This window comes from Myotis myotis, unplaced genomic scaffold (assembly GCF_014108235.1).
Source record: "Myotis myotis isolate mMyoMyo1 unplaced genomic scaffold, mMyoMyo1.p scaffold_m19_p_13, whole genome shotgun sequence".
In the NCBI taxonomy this organism is placed as follows: Eukaryota; Metazoa; Chordata; class Mammalia; order Chiroptera; family Vespertilionidae; genus Myotis; species Myotis myotis.
Window position 1 is genome coordinate 23168750 of NW_023416317.1, and position 15407 is coordinate 23184156.

Genomic DNA, 15407 nt, shown 5'->3' on the forward strand with positions numbered 1-15407 from the left:
CCCTAACCAGTTTGGCTCAATGGATAGAGCATTGGCGTGAAGACTGAAGGGTCCCAGGTTCGATTCTGGTCAAGGGCATGTACCTTGGTTGTGGGCACATCCCCCGTAGGGGGTGTGTAGGAGGCAGCTGATCGATGTTTCTCTCTCATCAATATTTCTAATTCTCTATCCCTCTCCCTTCCTCTCTGTAAAAAAATAAAATATATATTTTTTAAAAAAGAATCTCCTGCTCAGCCAGCATGGCTCACTGGTTGAGCATCAACCTATGAACCAGGAGGTCACATGACCAGTCACGGCACATGCCTGGGTTTCCGGCTTGATCGCTAGTGGGGGTCATGCAGAAGGCAACCAATCAATGATTCTCTCTCATCATTGGTGTTTCTGTCTCTCCCTCTCCCTTCCTCTATGAAATCAATAAAAATACATATTTTTTAAAAAAGAATCTCCTTTAAGGAATTTGTTAGAAGTATAGACTTGGAGCTCATCTTTGGTGGGAGCTGGGAATGTGTCTTTATAGAGCTTTCCAAATGACTTGGGAGCACAGCCAGGCTTGGGAACTGCTGATGAAATAGCAACAAGTTCTCATTGTTTTCCAGGCACAGTGTGTCTCCATAAATAAGTGAAGAACAACAGCCCGATGAGGGACATACTATTATCATCCTCGGTTTAAAAGAGAGGGAGAATGGGGCCCAGAGAGGTTTAGAAGTTTCCCCAAAGTCACACAGCTTGAAAGTGGTAAAGAGGGCTATGATCATGGTCCGTGTTTGTGCTCTTATACCACCTTCACCTACCACCTGCGGCCGGGATACCTCCCTGTTCGGCTCCACATTCGGATCCGCCATTGCTTGCCCTGCTGTGGCTATCACAGCATCAGGAAGTGGAAATCTGATTGCTTCCAGGGAGGCAAAGATGAGGAGCATTTAGTGTTTCTCTTTGGCAGCTTGGTCGCCCTGGTTTTCTTCTCTGAGCATGACACACCACAGAGGCCACATGACACAGATGACCAGAGTTGAAGCTAGTCCAGGAGACAACAGACCACACCCGCACATGTTGTCTTTGGAAACAAATGGAACCCCCCTTCCTCGGGGAGCAGAGCCTGGTGGGAGGAAAAGGGTTTGTAGGAGAGCTTTCTTAGAGCCCTGGTTCCTTTGTGAGTGACTTGCTTTTTTGTTATTTTGGGGCAACTCCATAACCTTGCCCCCCTTCATTGCTTGTCACCACCAGCCTTCTGTTCTAGGGTGACCTTGAACCGCAAAACTGCTGTCCACGTGGACCGGGGCCGACATCGCACGTCCATCTGCCAGGACCCCTGCGTCCAAACTCCGAGACATGGCGACGGATGGCAGCAAGGTGGCTGATGGACAGATCTCCACGGAGGTCAGCGAGATTCCCACAGGCAGTGACAAGCCCAAAACCCTGGTGGTCAAAGTGCAGAAGAAAGCGGCGGACCTTCCGGACCGGGACACATGGAAGGGCCGTTTCGACTTCCTCATGTCCTGCGTGGGCTATGCCATTGGCCTGGGCAACGTCTGGAGATTCCCCTATCTCTGCGGAAAAAATGGCGGCGGTAGGTGCTGGCCCGGCCACCTTCCCGCTGGGCCTGGAACGTCCCCCCACCCCCCGCAGGAAGTGTTCCACTTAGACCTTTCCTGGGGCAACCTTAGTGGAATGGGTCCCCGAAAGACTCTAGAAGGAGGGTCAGGCCCCACTTCCTGTTTCGTGTCCTTTTACCAAAGGATTCTGAAAGGGTGATGTCCTCCATCAGTGATCTGAGAGTTCACCTCTTCATTTGCCAAGTGCAGGTCGTGTGTTTTGAGCAGGATCGTCCTTGGGCGTTGGCTGTGGGTGCTGCTTTTGAGACAGAGTGTACAGAAATCACGGCAGAGACCCCAGAACGCCCGTGTGACGCTCTGTGCCCTGGGCTTCTCCAACGCCCGAGACCTGAGCATCTCTCTTCTCGACCCCACAGGGGCCTTCCTGATCCCCTACTTCCTGACGCTCATCTTTGCGGGGGTCCCACTCTTCCTGCTGGAATGCTCCCTTGGCCAGTACACATCCATCGGGGGCCTGGGGGTGTGGAAGCTGGCCCCCATGTTCAAAGGTAAGTCTGCAGAGTGGGGCCGTGGGTCGGGGCGATGATCTTGCCCACAGGAGGGAGGCAAAGCCAGGGCCTTCCCAATATGCTTGACCCCTCTGGACAGAGGGAGCTGCTCAGCCACGTCTGAGCAGAGTGGAGCCATTAAGGGGCCAGGTGACAGGTGACCACGCTGGCCAAAACCTAGGGCGATAGAGAGGAGGACTCAATCTGGAGGCCCCATGTTCACATCTGCCTGCCCGGTTCTGTGAGCTCATTTCCCTGAATTTCCCTGGCATGTGCTGGGTGCGACTTTCTTGGCTCCCTTGCTCAGTGCTGACAGATACTGAGGTGAACATGTGGAGAATCATGCTTTCCTGCAGGCCCAGCCCCAGCCCCACCTTCAGCCAGTCTGTGTGGGGGCCCCAGACACCAGGTCTGGCTCCCTCCCTCGCCAGATGCATGTGATCTTAGCCACGTCCCTGCCTCTCCCCAAGGTCGAGTGAGATTGTAGACGTTGTGGGAAATGATAACTGTGACATGCACGGGGGCAGTTGTGGTTATTCAATGAGTATCGTGAGGTGTGCTCCCTCCCAGGAGTGGGCCTTGCTGCTGCTGTGCTGTCCTTCTGGCTGAACATCTACTACATCGTCATCATCTCCTGGGCTATCTACTACCTGTACAATTCCTTCACCACGGTGAGTGGCCCTCCACCCGCTGCTTGAGAAGAGCCACACCCGCTCTAAGTCCCACCCTCCTTCCACTAGGACCACAATTCTGCTGACAGAGCCGTTCCTCCAGCAGCAGGGGGCGAGATGGTCTTCAGCAGCCCTTGTCTCCCCACAGTTATAGCCCCATGACCTGAGCCCCTGTTCTGGGCCAGGCGCTTCATGGGGTAACATCTAACCCTCATGACACCCCGCAAAGATGGGTATTGTTAGCCCATTTTATATGAACTCAGGTTCAAACCCGGACCCTACTCTATACCAGCTGTGCAACTTTGGGGAGGAGACTTAACCTCTCTGAGCCTCAGCGCCCTCCTAGAGTTGTGAGAATTGCAGCATAAATGTGTGTGCAGCGCTTAGGTCTGTGCCTGGAATAGTGCAAGCGCAGTGAGTAGTCAGTGTCAGTGTCAGTGTGCACAGGATCAGAGTCGCATAGCTTGGAAGTGGTCCGGGAGGGACACACAAAACCTTATGGTGCCGTTTGGAAAGCTCATTTTCTGAGTGAAAAGCTTGAGGTTCAGATATCAGCAATGACACTTAGGTGCTGTGTGATCTTGAGCAAGTTGCTGCCCCTCTCTGATCTCTCAAATGGGGCTCACGGTATGACTTGCATTTGGGAGCTGTTGGGAAGGGGAGGGGGGGAAATGGCCGTGAGGGGGTTCAGGGGACCGTAAGGATGGACAGGGTGTGCTAGGGTCACTGTTGCCAACGCCTATGGCTCAACAGGATTTGTCTGTGTCGCTGTGTCTTTGCAGACATTGCCATGGAAACACTGTGACAACCACTGGAACACAGACCGCTGCTTCTCCAACTACAGCATTGCGAACACCACCAACCTGACCAGCGCTGTGATGGAGTTCTGGGAGTGAGTGCAGGGTTATTCCTGGTGGGTGGCAAGGCCAGCAGGTACAGAGGCACCTCAGAAGGCTGATGGAAGGGTTAGGTGAAGGACTGTTTATGGAGATGTGGGCAGGGCTAAGGGAGCCCCAAGAAAGGGTGAAACCCCTCTCTCCTCCGGAAAGCTGAACCTTGGACGAGCCACTAGACATGCGCTAGACCTTTGGTAGAGAAACCCAGCTGCAGACAAAGCCACAGGCAGCAGGGAGAATACATCCACAACATCACTCTCCTCCCACCCTCCGAGCTCCTGCTATTGGTCAAACCCAGAAGGCAGGGGAACTGGTGATGGAGCCATAGCTTTCAGCCTCCAGGGCAAGAGCAGGGTGGAGAAGGGTAGACAATGGCCAGTGGAGAGGAATAACCATCCTAGGCCTAGGAGAGGCCAATTAAGTCCCGATTCATTCTGAAAACCAGTCCTGAGTCACTTAGAATAAAGACACACACACACACACACACACACACACACACACACACACATACACTTTCCATAGTGAAGGCCATGTTGCTTGTTTCATCATAGAAGATGCAGATTAGGAGCATTAATTTTCCAAAACGAGGTCCTGAGACCCAAATCTCTTTGGCATGAAGGCAGCATCTGTGCTGGGCAGCTTGCTAGGGTCTACCTGGAAGTTTGCACTGCACCTTGGATAAGCTGCCAAGAGGCGCCATTCTCAGGAGACGTCAGAACACGTGAAGTCACTCTCTTTGTGCTGAAACGTCCTTGGCTAGGCTGTCTCCTTACGAACAAATACCAGATTCTACTGTGGCTGTTCTGCTTTCAGGCACCTCCCACATGCAGTTGTCTCCCACATGTCCAGGCTTTTCATTCAACCTTTTATTAAATAAACGTTCTTGAGCACCTACTGTGTGCCAGTCTGGTTAGAGATGTGGGCAGGTAAACAGGCAGTGGCAACACCAAGTGACCAGCACTAGAAGGGGGGACATGGAAGGCTGTGAGGGCTCCAAGGAGGCGCCTGGACCAACCTAGGTGAGGAATGGCATCTAAGGATGAAAAGCAGTGTCGGGGAGACAGGTGTGGGAAGAGTATGCGTGAAGGCTTGGAGGCAGGTGAGAGCAAGCAAGCTGGAGTGAGGGGATGACAAGTAGTCCAGTCGTAGGAGAGCTTGAGGGGCTGTGGTGCGAACCAAGACCAGGGCCAGCTCATCACGGCTTGCAAGACCCACCTGGAGAGTTGGGCTTCATTCTGAGAACAATAAGGAGCTAAGGGAGCCCCTATGATGAAATAAGGAGCTATTCATTGCAGAACTTTAAGCGGAGGAGTGACATGACCAGACTTGATATTAGAAGGATCTCTGGGGACTGGAGTGGGGACAGAGAGAAAGTGAAGGTGGGAATCCTGGGGAGAGACCTGCAGCCATCTAGGTGAGCAACAGTGGAGGCTGAATTAAGGCACTGGCAGGTCTGCACTTTCTACCGATTAGTATAATGGGCCCCACGGTCCCCACCCAGCTCTTAGATCTCAGTGACCGCAGATGTCAGCACAGTCACAGTGCAAGATATTACCTGTGTCCACACACTGGCCCAGCTCCCGGGTCAATCCAGCCCCCGTGACTGTCACCTCCCTCCTGTTCCATCAGGCGTAACATGCATCAAATGACAGACGGGCTGGATAAGCCGGGTCAGATCCGCTGGCCTCTGGCCATCACCCTGGCCATCGCCTGGATCCTTGTGTATTTCTGTATCTGGAAGGGTGTTGGCTGGACTGGAAAGGTAAGAGACGTGCACAATGGGAACTAGAGAGGGATGCGGGGATCTCCCACCTGGGCAAGCAGCCTGTGCCTCCCAGGAACCCTTTCCATCTTTAATTTAAGCAGGTCCCTTCATCACGCTGTGCCTCAGTTTTCTTTCCTATAAAATGGGAATAACATTACCTACCTTTGGGGAGGTGTAAGGATTAAAGGAAATAATGCAAATCAGGCACTTAACTCGGTGCCAGGCTCACATTAAGTCTTTTGAGATTAGCCTGGGCCTGGCAGAGCCACTGCAAAACAGAGGGTAAATGTTACTCATGGACCATTAAACAATGGTCCAGGGGTGACTACGCCACATCACAGCTTTGAAGAGCAACAGAGATGGATTGATTAATAGTTGAATACTCAGGCCTTGTATTCAAATAGACCTGAGTTCAGATCCCAACTTGGCCATTCACTTGTCCCTATGCCCTTGGGCAAGTGACTTCACCTCTGAAACTTAGTTTTTTCCTCTAAAAATGGGGCTAATACTATGCTTATCTGTTGGTTTGTTATGCAGATCAAATGAGCACATGATTTTGTAAGGCGCTCTGCAGCTGGCAAGGGGAGTTATTGTTTTTGTTTTTATTATTGGCAAGGGCAGAGCCAGGCCAAGTTGGGTTGTGCAACCTGGGGACATGGGTGGGGAGCTTGCCAATCAAACTGGGGGGAAAAAGACTGGCCTCAAACCTACTTCTTACCCCTTTTAAGTCCCACCCCATGAGTCCGGGGACAGAAGATGACCAGGTCTCACTGGTCTTGGCCTGAAGGACTCAGCAAGTGTGTTGTCTGAGGTCATTAAAGTAAGTGAGGGAGAGAAAGGATTTGACCTAAGGCTAGAGACAGGGAGGTTCAGGCTGCATAAGAAGCTGAATGAGCAAAACAGAACCTTAATGAATTCTACACTTGGGAATGGGCATAGCTGATGAAAAAACTGCCCCATTTAGTCTGGTGGGACTTTTGGACTCAAATTCAAGGCTGGTGTCAAAGCAGCTCTGCTCTGTCCCTAGGCTGCATGGGAGGAGGAGGCCACAGTTGTCTCCAGGCCCAGCTTTTAGAAGCAGAAGAACGTAGCGGCCTAGACCCCCGGTGCCTAGCTGTGTGCTCTTGGGCAAGTCAGTTCACTTCTCTGAGCCTTAGTCTCCTCATCTGTGAAGTAGTCACAATAATGGCACCTTACAGAGTTGTTACAAAGACTTGAGGGGGATAATCTACACAGTGTGTGTAGCATATACCTAGCACACAGTAGGCATTCACTACATGACATCAATTATTATCATTTTTGGGTGGTATCTAGAGTTCCTGCTACATTAGAAGACGGGCTACTTCTTGGGGACAGAGGTAGGGCCTCCCTCACTGCATCTCTTGAGTGAGCCAACCACTCCATCAGTAAACATTCACTGAGCACTTACTGTGTACCTAGCTCCATGCTGAACATGGAAGACACATTGAACTGCAAGACCTAGCAGCAAATATTAAGCATATTGTATGTCCTCATGCAACCAAACTTTCTGACTAGCAAGGTTGATTGTACCCATTTTCCAGACAAGAAAACAGGCTTAGGGAGGATAAGAAACTCACCCACTGTCACATAGCTTGTAGGTGACACAGCAGTTCTGACTCCCCTGTTCCTAATTCCAAGTACAGTGATCTTGATGGGGTTGTGGCCGCCTTTCCTAACCCCGAAGACTCTCAGAGTCAACTCAGGGAGATGAAACTAACCCACAGAACAATTTATGCTGAGCATGACGCTAAGATATAAAGGTCACTGAACTTGAAAATTGCTCTCTCACACCACTGAGCAAAGAAATGTAATCTCCGTTTTTTCATGATTAATTTGGCAAGAAGCAATTTTTAAGATGATTATACCCAGGAAAGGTGCTCTCTGTAATGTTGGGCAAAATTCAATTTCTGGAAGGTAATTAGGCAACATGGGTTAAAAGCCTTGGCGAAACTTATTCCTTTTTTCTCAGTAATTCTACTCCTAGAAATTTTTCCAAAGACTAATATAATTTCTTAGTACAAGTTGCAGTAATTTTTAGTATAATTTGCCTAATTTTGTAGACAAAGTTTTCTGTTCAGGAGTACCCAATGTAGTAGACTTAGGATTGACATAAACTTGGAAGTGACCTCAATGGATGGTGGAACCTCCTGAGGGACTATTTTGTATAATTAAAAAAATACATTGTTCTGAGACAGTAAAACAATTTTTAGTAAATAAGACAAGAAACAAAGATGTATGTACTGTGTTGTTGTTGTTTTTTATTTTAAGCATGTTACATGAAAAGGCAAGTACATCATTTTGTAAGAAAATGTGATCATATATGCAAAGGAAAGTCTCCAAAGAGGAACAGTAAGGCATTAACACCCACGCATTGGTGCATTTGTCTGGCATTAACCGAGTGTCCACTATATACCACAGACTGTTCTAGGCACTGGGAAAACAGAGAAGTAACAAGACAAGCCTTGTCCTCCGTGTAACTTACCTTCTAGAGGCTGTTGAAAGGAACTGTGTGCTCATATGTGATTTTTTTAAAGTTTTCCTGTCACCACATACTTTAATTTAAACAGAAATCAACAAGTAGGGGAGGGATAGGGGAAGGGAAAATTTGGGCACTGAGCTGGTTGGTTCAGACTCCAAGGAGGAGCTGCAGAAAAGTGGCCAAGCAGAGCATGTTAGGAATCCAGGAAGGCTTCCTGGAGGAAGAGAACTAGAGCCACGCCCAGAGCCACAGCAGGTACAGATGTAGGTGAAGTGGGGAAGAGGGGGCATAGGTGCGCTGGGGTGTGTGTGTGTATGGGGGGGGAGGGGTGACCACATCACCCACTTTCCTCCCAGGTGGTCTACTTCTCAGCCACATATCCCTACATCATGCTGATCATCCTGTTCTTCCGCGGAGTGACACTGCCGGGGGCCGGGGAGGGCATCCTCTTCTACATCACACCCAACTTCCACAAGCTGTCGGACTCTGAGGTGAGCGGTCCTCCTGGCCCCAGGTACTAGAAGGCGCCAGTTCGGTTAAGTGCACACCTGAGTCCTGAGCCACAGGTGACCAGCGTTAGGATAAGCTATTGCCGCTCTCTGACCCTCCTGTGTAAACTGGGATTGTTGCCAGGTAGAGCTGGTTGGCACATGTAAGTGCCCTGCAGCACGGCGGCTTTATGATTATAAACGTTGACTGTTTTTTCTCATTCTGCCTATAGGTGTGGCTGGATGCTGCCACGCAGATTTTCTTCTCCTACGGGCTGGGCCTAGGATCCTTGATCGCTCTTGGGAGCTACAACAGTTTCCACAACAACGTCTACAGGTGCCCATGCACAGGAGCACCTCCCTCCGCGGCCACAGCCCTCCGCGGCTGCACCCCAGGCCTTTCTCCTCTGTCAACTCCGTCTTTCTCAGAGCCAGTCCCTCTGGCCACTCCTTCTGGTTCCACTCCTTGCCCAGAGGTGGGGGGGGTGGACCCACCAGCCCTTTAGCCCCCCTGACAGGCATCCTCGCCCCCTTGCCCTTTGCTAGCCACAGCCTACTAGCTCACCGTCCTGCCCACCCACCCTCCCTGACCGTGCCTTCCCTCGCAGGGACTCGATTATTGTCTGCTGCATCAATTCGTGCACCAGCATGTTCGCAGGATTTGTCATCTTCTCCATCGTGGGCTTCATGGCCCATGTCACCAAGAGGTCCATTGCTGATGTGGCGGCCTCAGGTCAGCACCGCACAGGACCGGGGCTCTGGAGAGGGAGGGGCTGGCGTTTGCGGTCATCAGATCACCACCTTCGCTTGCTGGCCTAGAGGCCACTGTGTGCCAGGCAGCGCACTGAGCATTGATGTGGACTGTATCCCTGGATCTTTCTGACACTGGGGAGCTGGGAAGGTGGTAGGACTTTGAAGTTGAGCCCAGACCTGGCTCATTGCAGAGCCTGGCCATACTGGTACATCTAGCCCAATCCTGGGCGTCCGGGGGGAGAAGACTCGCTCTTGCCCCAAGGATATAAACATTGGTCCAACTCAGACATGTTCACCACCATGACACAAAGCACCCAAGTCCGTGCATTTGTCCCAGTTCCAAAAATATCCTCATCAAGTAGGCTGTGCCCCATCTTCTCTCTGCACAGATAGGCACCGGGTCCAAGGAAAAACCTAGGAACCCTCCCTTCCCTGCTCAGCCAGGAAAGCAGCAAACATGAGGACCCACTGTGTGCACAGCAGAGGCCCAGAGGCTCAGAAAGGAAGCATCGTGGGTTATGCTGAAAGGAACGTTCTCCCCTGAGGCCTTGATCTCCCCCACTTGGGCAGCCCACCAGCTCATTTCTCTGGAACCCACAGCCACCACCCCACTTTCCAGAGCCAGACCCCAGGGAGGCTATAGTCTGCTTTCTTTTCCTGCCAAGGTTTTCCCGATCGCTTGAATATCACCCCACCCAGACACTCAAACACAACCTTCCCACACTGACCTCAAGCCTTCTCCTCCCCTGTGCTCCCCATTACAGCAAAGGGTTCTGCCAGCCATTGCCCAGGACAGAGCCCTAGCAACACTCTGTACCCTTCTGTCACCTCCACAGGCAAACCAACCAGTGTCAGGACCTGCCCATTCTACTTCCTGTTTCTCCATCTGGTCACCTCTCTGCCCCTACACTGTCCCCATTGCTGGCCAGGCCAGCACAGTTCCTCATCTCATCCCACTGGTCCCCTTGACTGGACCCAACCCTATGGCCGCCCCGACCAAGCACACACTTTTTCCTCAAGTAGAAAAGGGGGCTGACAACCCTCATTCAAAAGGTTTCTTAGGAGATGAAATGAACCTTAGAAAGTGGGTGTGTACTGAATACGTTGTAGGTGCTTGGTATGTTTTATTTATATTTTTTATCCTCTCCCCCACAGGCCCCGGGCTGGCGTTCCTGGCATACCCAGAGGCAGTGACCCAGCTACCCATCTCTCCCCTCTGGTCCATCCTCTTCTTCTCAATGCTGCTGATGCTGGGCATTGACAGCCAGGTGAGGACGTTCTCCCTGGCACCTGAGGAGCCCCTCGCCCAGCCTTGCCCATCTGGGAGGAAGCAGAAAGAGGAGGCCACTGCCCTAGGCCCCCTGAGAAGATGGCCTGGAGTATCTGTGCCCTAGAATGTCCACCACATGAAACTTCAGGGAACAGCTCAGCCACCTTTTCCACTTTTGAGATGGGGAAGCTGATGCTCAGAGTGAGGGACTCTCCCGAGTTCACAAAGGGAGGCAGAGGCAGAGGCAGAGGCAGATCAGGCCTGGATCCCGGGGATCAACGGGCCCTGCTGTCTCCATGCTGCTGGGCTCTCCGGTCTCCCGCCAACCAGGCTGTGGGTGGTTGGGGTTGGGGCCTCCGTGGTGGCTGACCCCTGTTCCCCCTGAAGTTCTGCACTGTGGAGGGCTTCATCACCGCCCTGGTGGACGAGTACCCCAAACTCCTCCGCAACCGCAGGGAGCTCTTCATTGCTGCTGTCTGCATCGTCTCCTACCTGATCGGCCTCTCCAACATCACTCAGGTAAGGGCAGTAAGCACCTGGCACCCACTGTGTGCCAGGGCCACTCCCAGGCCCTCTGCACCCCAGCCTTATCTTAGCCCAGTTTACCTCCCAAGCCCCGTTCATTGAATACCATCTCCATGCCAAGCCCAGCACACACTGCAAGTAAGATAGATCCCTTCCCTTAAGGGGCCCCTGGGTTGATGGGAGACACAGACAATGATGCAGAAATGATGGGCGGAGCTAGAGAATATAGCCCCTAACCTGGCCTAGGGCACCAGGTATTCTTTCTGGAAAAGGGGATGCAGGGGCTGAGTTTTAAAAAACTTGTAAAAATTAACTAGAGTCCTGGCTGGGTGGTTCAGTTGGTTGGAGTGTTGTCCCGTACACCAAAAGATTGCAGGCTTGATTTCCAGTCGGGGCACCTACCTAGGTTGTAGGTTTGATCCCCGGTTCGGATGTGCATTCAATAAAAACTTCCTCTGGTGAGGATTTAAAGAAATTTAACTGGAGAATCAAGGTGGAGTGAGTTGGGTCTTTGAGGTTGGCACCGCCCTTCCCTTTCATTCCTACTTTTTTTTTCCCCTTTGGATATTAATGAACAAGGCTCTCTGCGTTCAAGCCCCCTCTCAGTCTACACAGAAGACAAATATATAACTGATGAATTGTACAATAAATATAAATGACCCTAAAGCCATGAGCTCAGCCCTGTGGGTCTGATTTATGTTCCACAAAACCACCCCTGGGTTCAAATACAGTTCAGACTTAGAATTAATGTTTATTCATTCGCTCATAATCGATGAACACCTACTACGGGCCTGGTGTGACATTGGAGATTCAGGAGTGAACATGACAGACAGTATCTGCTCTCTTGGATAAGACTGACATACACATTAGATCATTAAATGCCATGAAGAAAAGAGGATAGTGGAACAGAGAATGACCAGCAGGGACGGGAAAGATGCTACCTCAACAGAGTCGTCAGGGGCAGTCCCTCTAAGGAAGTGGTAGTTGAACTGAGACTCCAATGAGAGGAAGATCCAGCCAGGGGAGACCGAGCTAGGGGAAGAAGTCACAGCAGGTGCAAAGGCCCTGAGGTGGGAATGGGCTTGGTGAACGTGAGGAGCGGTGTGGTGTGGGCAGAGGGAGTGAGGAGCTAAGTGGGAGATGCAGAACCAGAGATCATGCAGTTCCTTGAAGGCCAAGACATTGGATTTTATTTTATTATTTTATTTTCTATCTTTCTACTTATTTATGAACTATGTTATTGTCTTATTTAAGCCATGGAAGGTTTTGAGCAAGGGAGGGACTTGACTGACTCAACATTGTGGACAGATGGCTCCTCTTCTGCCCTCCAGCCTTACGGGAAATGGGGCACTTCCCTCCATGCTCCCCATATTTGCATGTTTTCTGCCCAATCCCAGAGAATCAACGCCCACACCCTCCTTGCTGCAGTTTAGCCTAACCCTGGCCTCATCAGACTGTAAAGCCCAGGTTGATGATTGTGAACGGAATGCACAGGTCCCTGGAGGAAGTGGCCTCACTCTCGCCGTTTTTGCTCCTGCAGGGGGGCATTTATGTCTTCAAGCTTTTTGATTACTACTCGGCCAGTGGCATGAGCCTGCTGTTCCTCGTGTTCTTTGAATGTGTCTCCATCTCCTGGTTTTACGGTGAGCATCAACCCTCTTCCCCCTGTCATTCATTCATTCATTCATTCATTCATCATTCCTTTCTCCAGTTATCAGTCAACCAGTACAACTTGAACACCAGGCCCTTTCCATACATTCATGTATTTCGTTCTCACAACAACTCGATGGTGTAACCACAGGAGGTCCCAAGTTTAGAAGATATTATAAGAAGAACAGTTGAATAAACTCATTTAAAACGGAACCACAATTTCTTCATAAATTTTGGGATGAAATGGTTTGTTTGAGATTTTATCTAGAAAAGGGAAATCAAGACTACAAAAAAATTCTACAGTTAAAAGTATGCACTATCTTAGAACAAAGAATGAAGGGAATAGTGACTTTATTTGTTGGTTTGTGGCCTAAGTTTCCAGACCAACTGCATGGTAGTCCAAGCATATCCTTCCCTCTCTTCGATGATCACAGCAAGATGATGTGTTTGAGAGAAATGTTCTCCAGGGTCCCTCTTAGTACTTGATAATCACTGTATCTTTCTTGCCATCTCACCTTCTCATCATTTTCCTTTCCTCAACTCTAACTGGCCTAGTGCTATCAGATCCTCCTTGTCAGTGCCTTGCTTATAATTGGAGCAGTGCCCAGCATTACTTCATGACATCTGTGGGTCTTTGCAGGATTCGCAGTTCTTCTTTGCAATCTCTCACCAGTTGCTGATAGCATCAGATCAACAGGGAAAACCATCCTGGCCCAGTAAAGCTTTGCAGGAATGGCTGGGACAGATGGTGCCTGGGGGGACATTAAGAGTGATGGGGACACGTTTTGTAAGCGTATCCGGTTTTTGGTAGATATTTTCACGTTAAGGTGATTTGCTTTCCCACACTACCTACTTGCTGTGGGAATTTGGTTATTAAATAATTACTAGATAATGAGCACCCCTCAGAGCATTAGCCCCATGTTACAGACAAGGAAACTGAGGCCCAGAAAGGTTGGGTGACTTGTGTATGGTCATACTGTGAGAAAGGGACAGCTTGAGTTTAGCCTGTAATGCCCACAACTCACCCATCCGTCCTGCTTTTGCTCCAAATGTCACAGGTGTCAACCGATTCTATGACAACATCCAAGAGATGGTTGGCTTCAGGCCCTGCCTCTGGTGGAAACTCTGCTGGTCCTTCTTCACCCCAATCATCGTGGCGGTAAGGACAGCACCTGACTAGCCCTGCTAGGATGAGCACAACTAGGCCCCAGGTCCAGAGAGGAACTTCTGGAGGCAGAGGTGGATGGAAGAGGCCCCAGACCCCTGTTCCCTAATAAGACCACTCCCTGCCATTTGTTGAGCATCTGTTTTGTTCCCTGCATGATGCCAGACATATTGCATCATCCTTACAAACCTCAGACAAATAGACACTAGTGCCCCCTCTTTGCTGAGGACCCAGCGCTCCCCCAGCCAGCATCACCCATCGTGTCGGTGCTGCACTCAAACCACGTCGGCCTGATTCTGAAGCCCAAACTATTCATACAGGGAGACTTCTCATTCTCAGCACCTCCCATTCCCTTCTGCAAGGGGAAGGTGAGGCATGAGCAGGCCCTGGAAGGGGATGCCCCAAGTCCTTGGTCGTGGGGGGCTGGGACCACTACACAAGTTGTGTCTTGAACAAGGGCACCCAGCCAATGGCAAATGGCGACTGACATCCAACTATTCTGCTTGCCAAGCTGGTTACCTTGGAGAAAGGGATGTTTTTTCCTGTCCTCTCAGAGGAGTCACCTTTTCCTATTGGTCCTTCCAGAGGGTGTACCTTTTTCATATTGGTTCTCCCAGGAGGGGTGCCCTTTTCTATTGGTTGTCATGGAAATGGCTCCTTTTGCCATTGGTTCTCCCAGGACACCTTCTTCTGTCTTGCACAAAGGCTCCTCATGTACTGGAAGTGGCCTTGAGTGCAGATTCCCAAGACATTGAGCCTCTGTGAGGGTCAGCCTCAAGGTAGTGGTGGGGGGAGTGGACCTGTCAGATGCAGGATCTGAGGAGGGACCTTGGCTGATCAATATGTGTGACCTACTGCCCCTCCCCCTCCCCCCCTCCCTCCCAGGGTGTGTTCCTTTTCAGTGCTGTGCAGATGACTCCTCTCACCATGGGAAACTATGTTTTCCCCAAGTGGGGCCAGGGCGTGGGCTGGCTCATGGCTCTGTCTTCCATGGTCCTCATCCCTGGGTACATGGTCTACATGTTCCTCACCTTAAAGGGCTCCCTGAAGCAGGTAAGCCTCTTCTTCACCCTTTGCATCCTTGGTCCCCTTCCCCCACTGTGCTGGGCACAGCCCCTCCCCTTGTGGAGCTTACGGTCTAACAAACAAATCAATAGCCAGTGGCAATGGAGTGTTAGAGGAGCCATGATTGGGCAAACCAGGGAGATGGGTAAGCCCTGCTGGGTTGGGGAGGGTTAGGGAGGGCTTCTTGAGAGAGGGGAAAGCTAAGTATGAGCCAGAGTTAAAAGTAGAAGCAGAAGAATGTTCCTAGAAGACGAGATGGGAGTGGGGGTGTGGGGGGAGCATGTGCAAGGCCCACAGGTATACACTTATCACTGTGGCTGGAGGGTAGAGTGAGGAGGGGTGCAGGGGGTATCAGAGATGAGGATGGGAATTTATGGTCTGGCCAGATCGTGGAGGGCTTTGAAGATCACAAAAGAACTTTGGACTTTATCCTAAGGGTAATGGGGAGCCATCGAGGGTTCGGAGCAGATGAAGGGTGGAATCAGACGTGTTGAGGGCTTCCTCGAGACCTCATTTGCGATAAAGAGAAAACATGGCCTTACCCGCAAGGGAAGGCAG

At 50.9% G+C, this 15407-nt stretch overlaps 1 protein-coding gene across 2 annotated transcripts in view; it reads left to right on the forward strand.

Annotated features, from left to right (window-relative positions):
- Positions 1-15407, forward strand: part of SLC6A1 (solute carrier family 6 member 1) — a 43911-nt gene that overhangs the window by 24587 nt on the left and 3917 nt on the right. Inside the window, exons 3-15 of one of the 2 annotated variants that reach the window (XM_036332185.1) lie at positions 1225-1567; positions 1970-2101; positions 2672-2772; positions 3555-3664; positions 5298-5430; positions 8290-8424; positions 8655-8758; positions 9030-9154; positions 10330-10442; positions 10832-10963; positions 12510-12612; positions 13678-13778; positions 14670-14837. In XM_036332185.1, the coding sequence (XP_036188078.1) occupies positions 1330-1567; positions 1970-2101; positions 2672-2772; positions 3555-3664; positions 5298-5430; positions 8290-8424; positions 8655-8758; positions 9030-9154; positions 10330-10442; positions 10832-10963; positions 12510-12612; positions 13678-13778; positions 14670-14837 (1695 nt within the window). In that variant the 5' untranslated portion in view covers positions 1225-1329. The remainder of the gene's footprint in view (positions 1-1224; positions 1568-1969; positions 2102-2671; positions 2773-3554; positions 3665-5297; positions 5431-8289; positions 8425-8654; positions 8759-9029; positions 9155-10329; positions 10443-10831; positions 10964-12509; positions 12613-13677; positions 13779-14669; positions 14838-15407) is intronic. The other variant, XM_036332186.1, reaches the window with a different exon arrangement.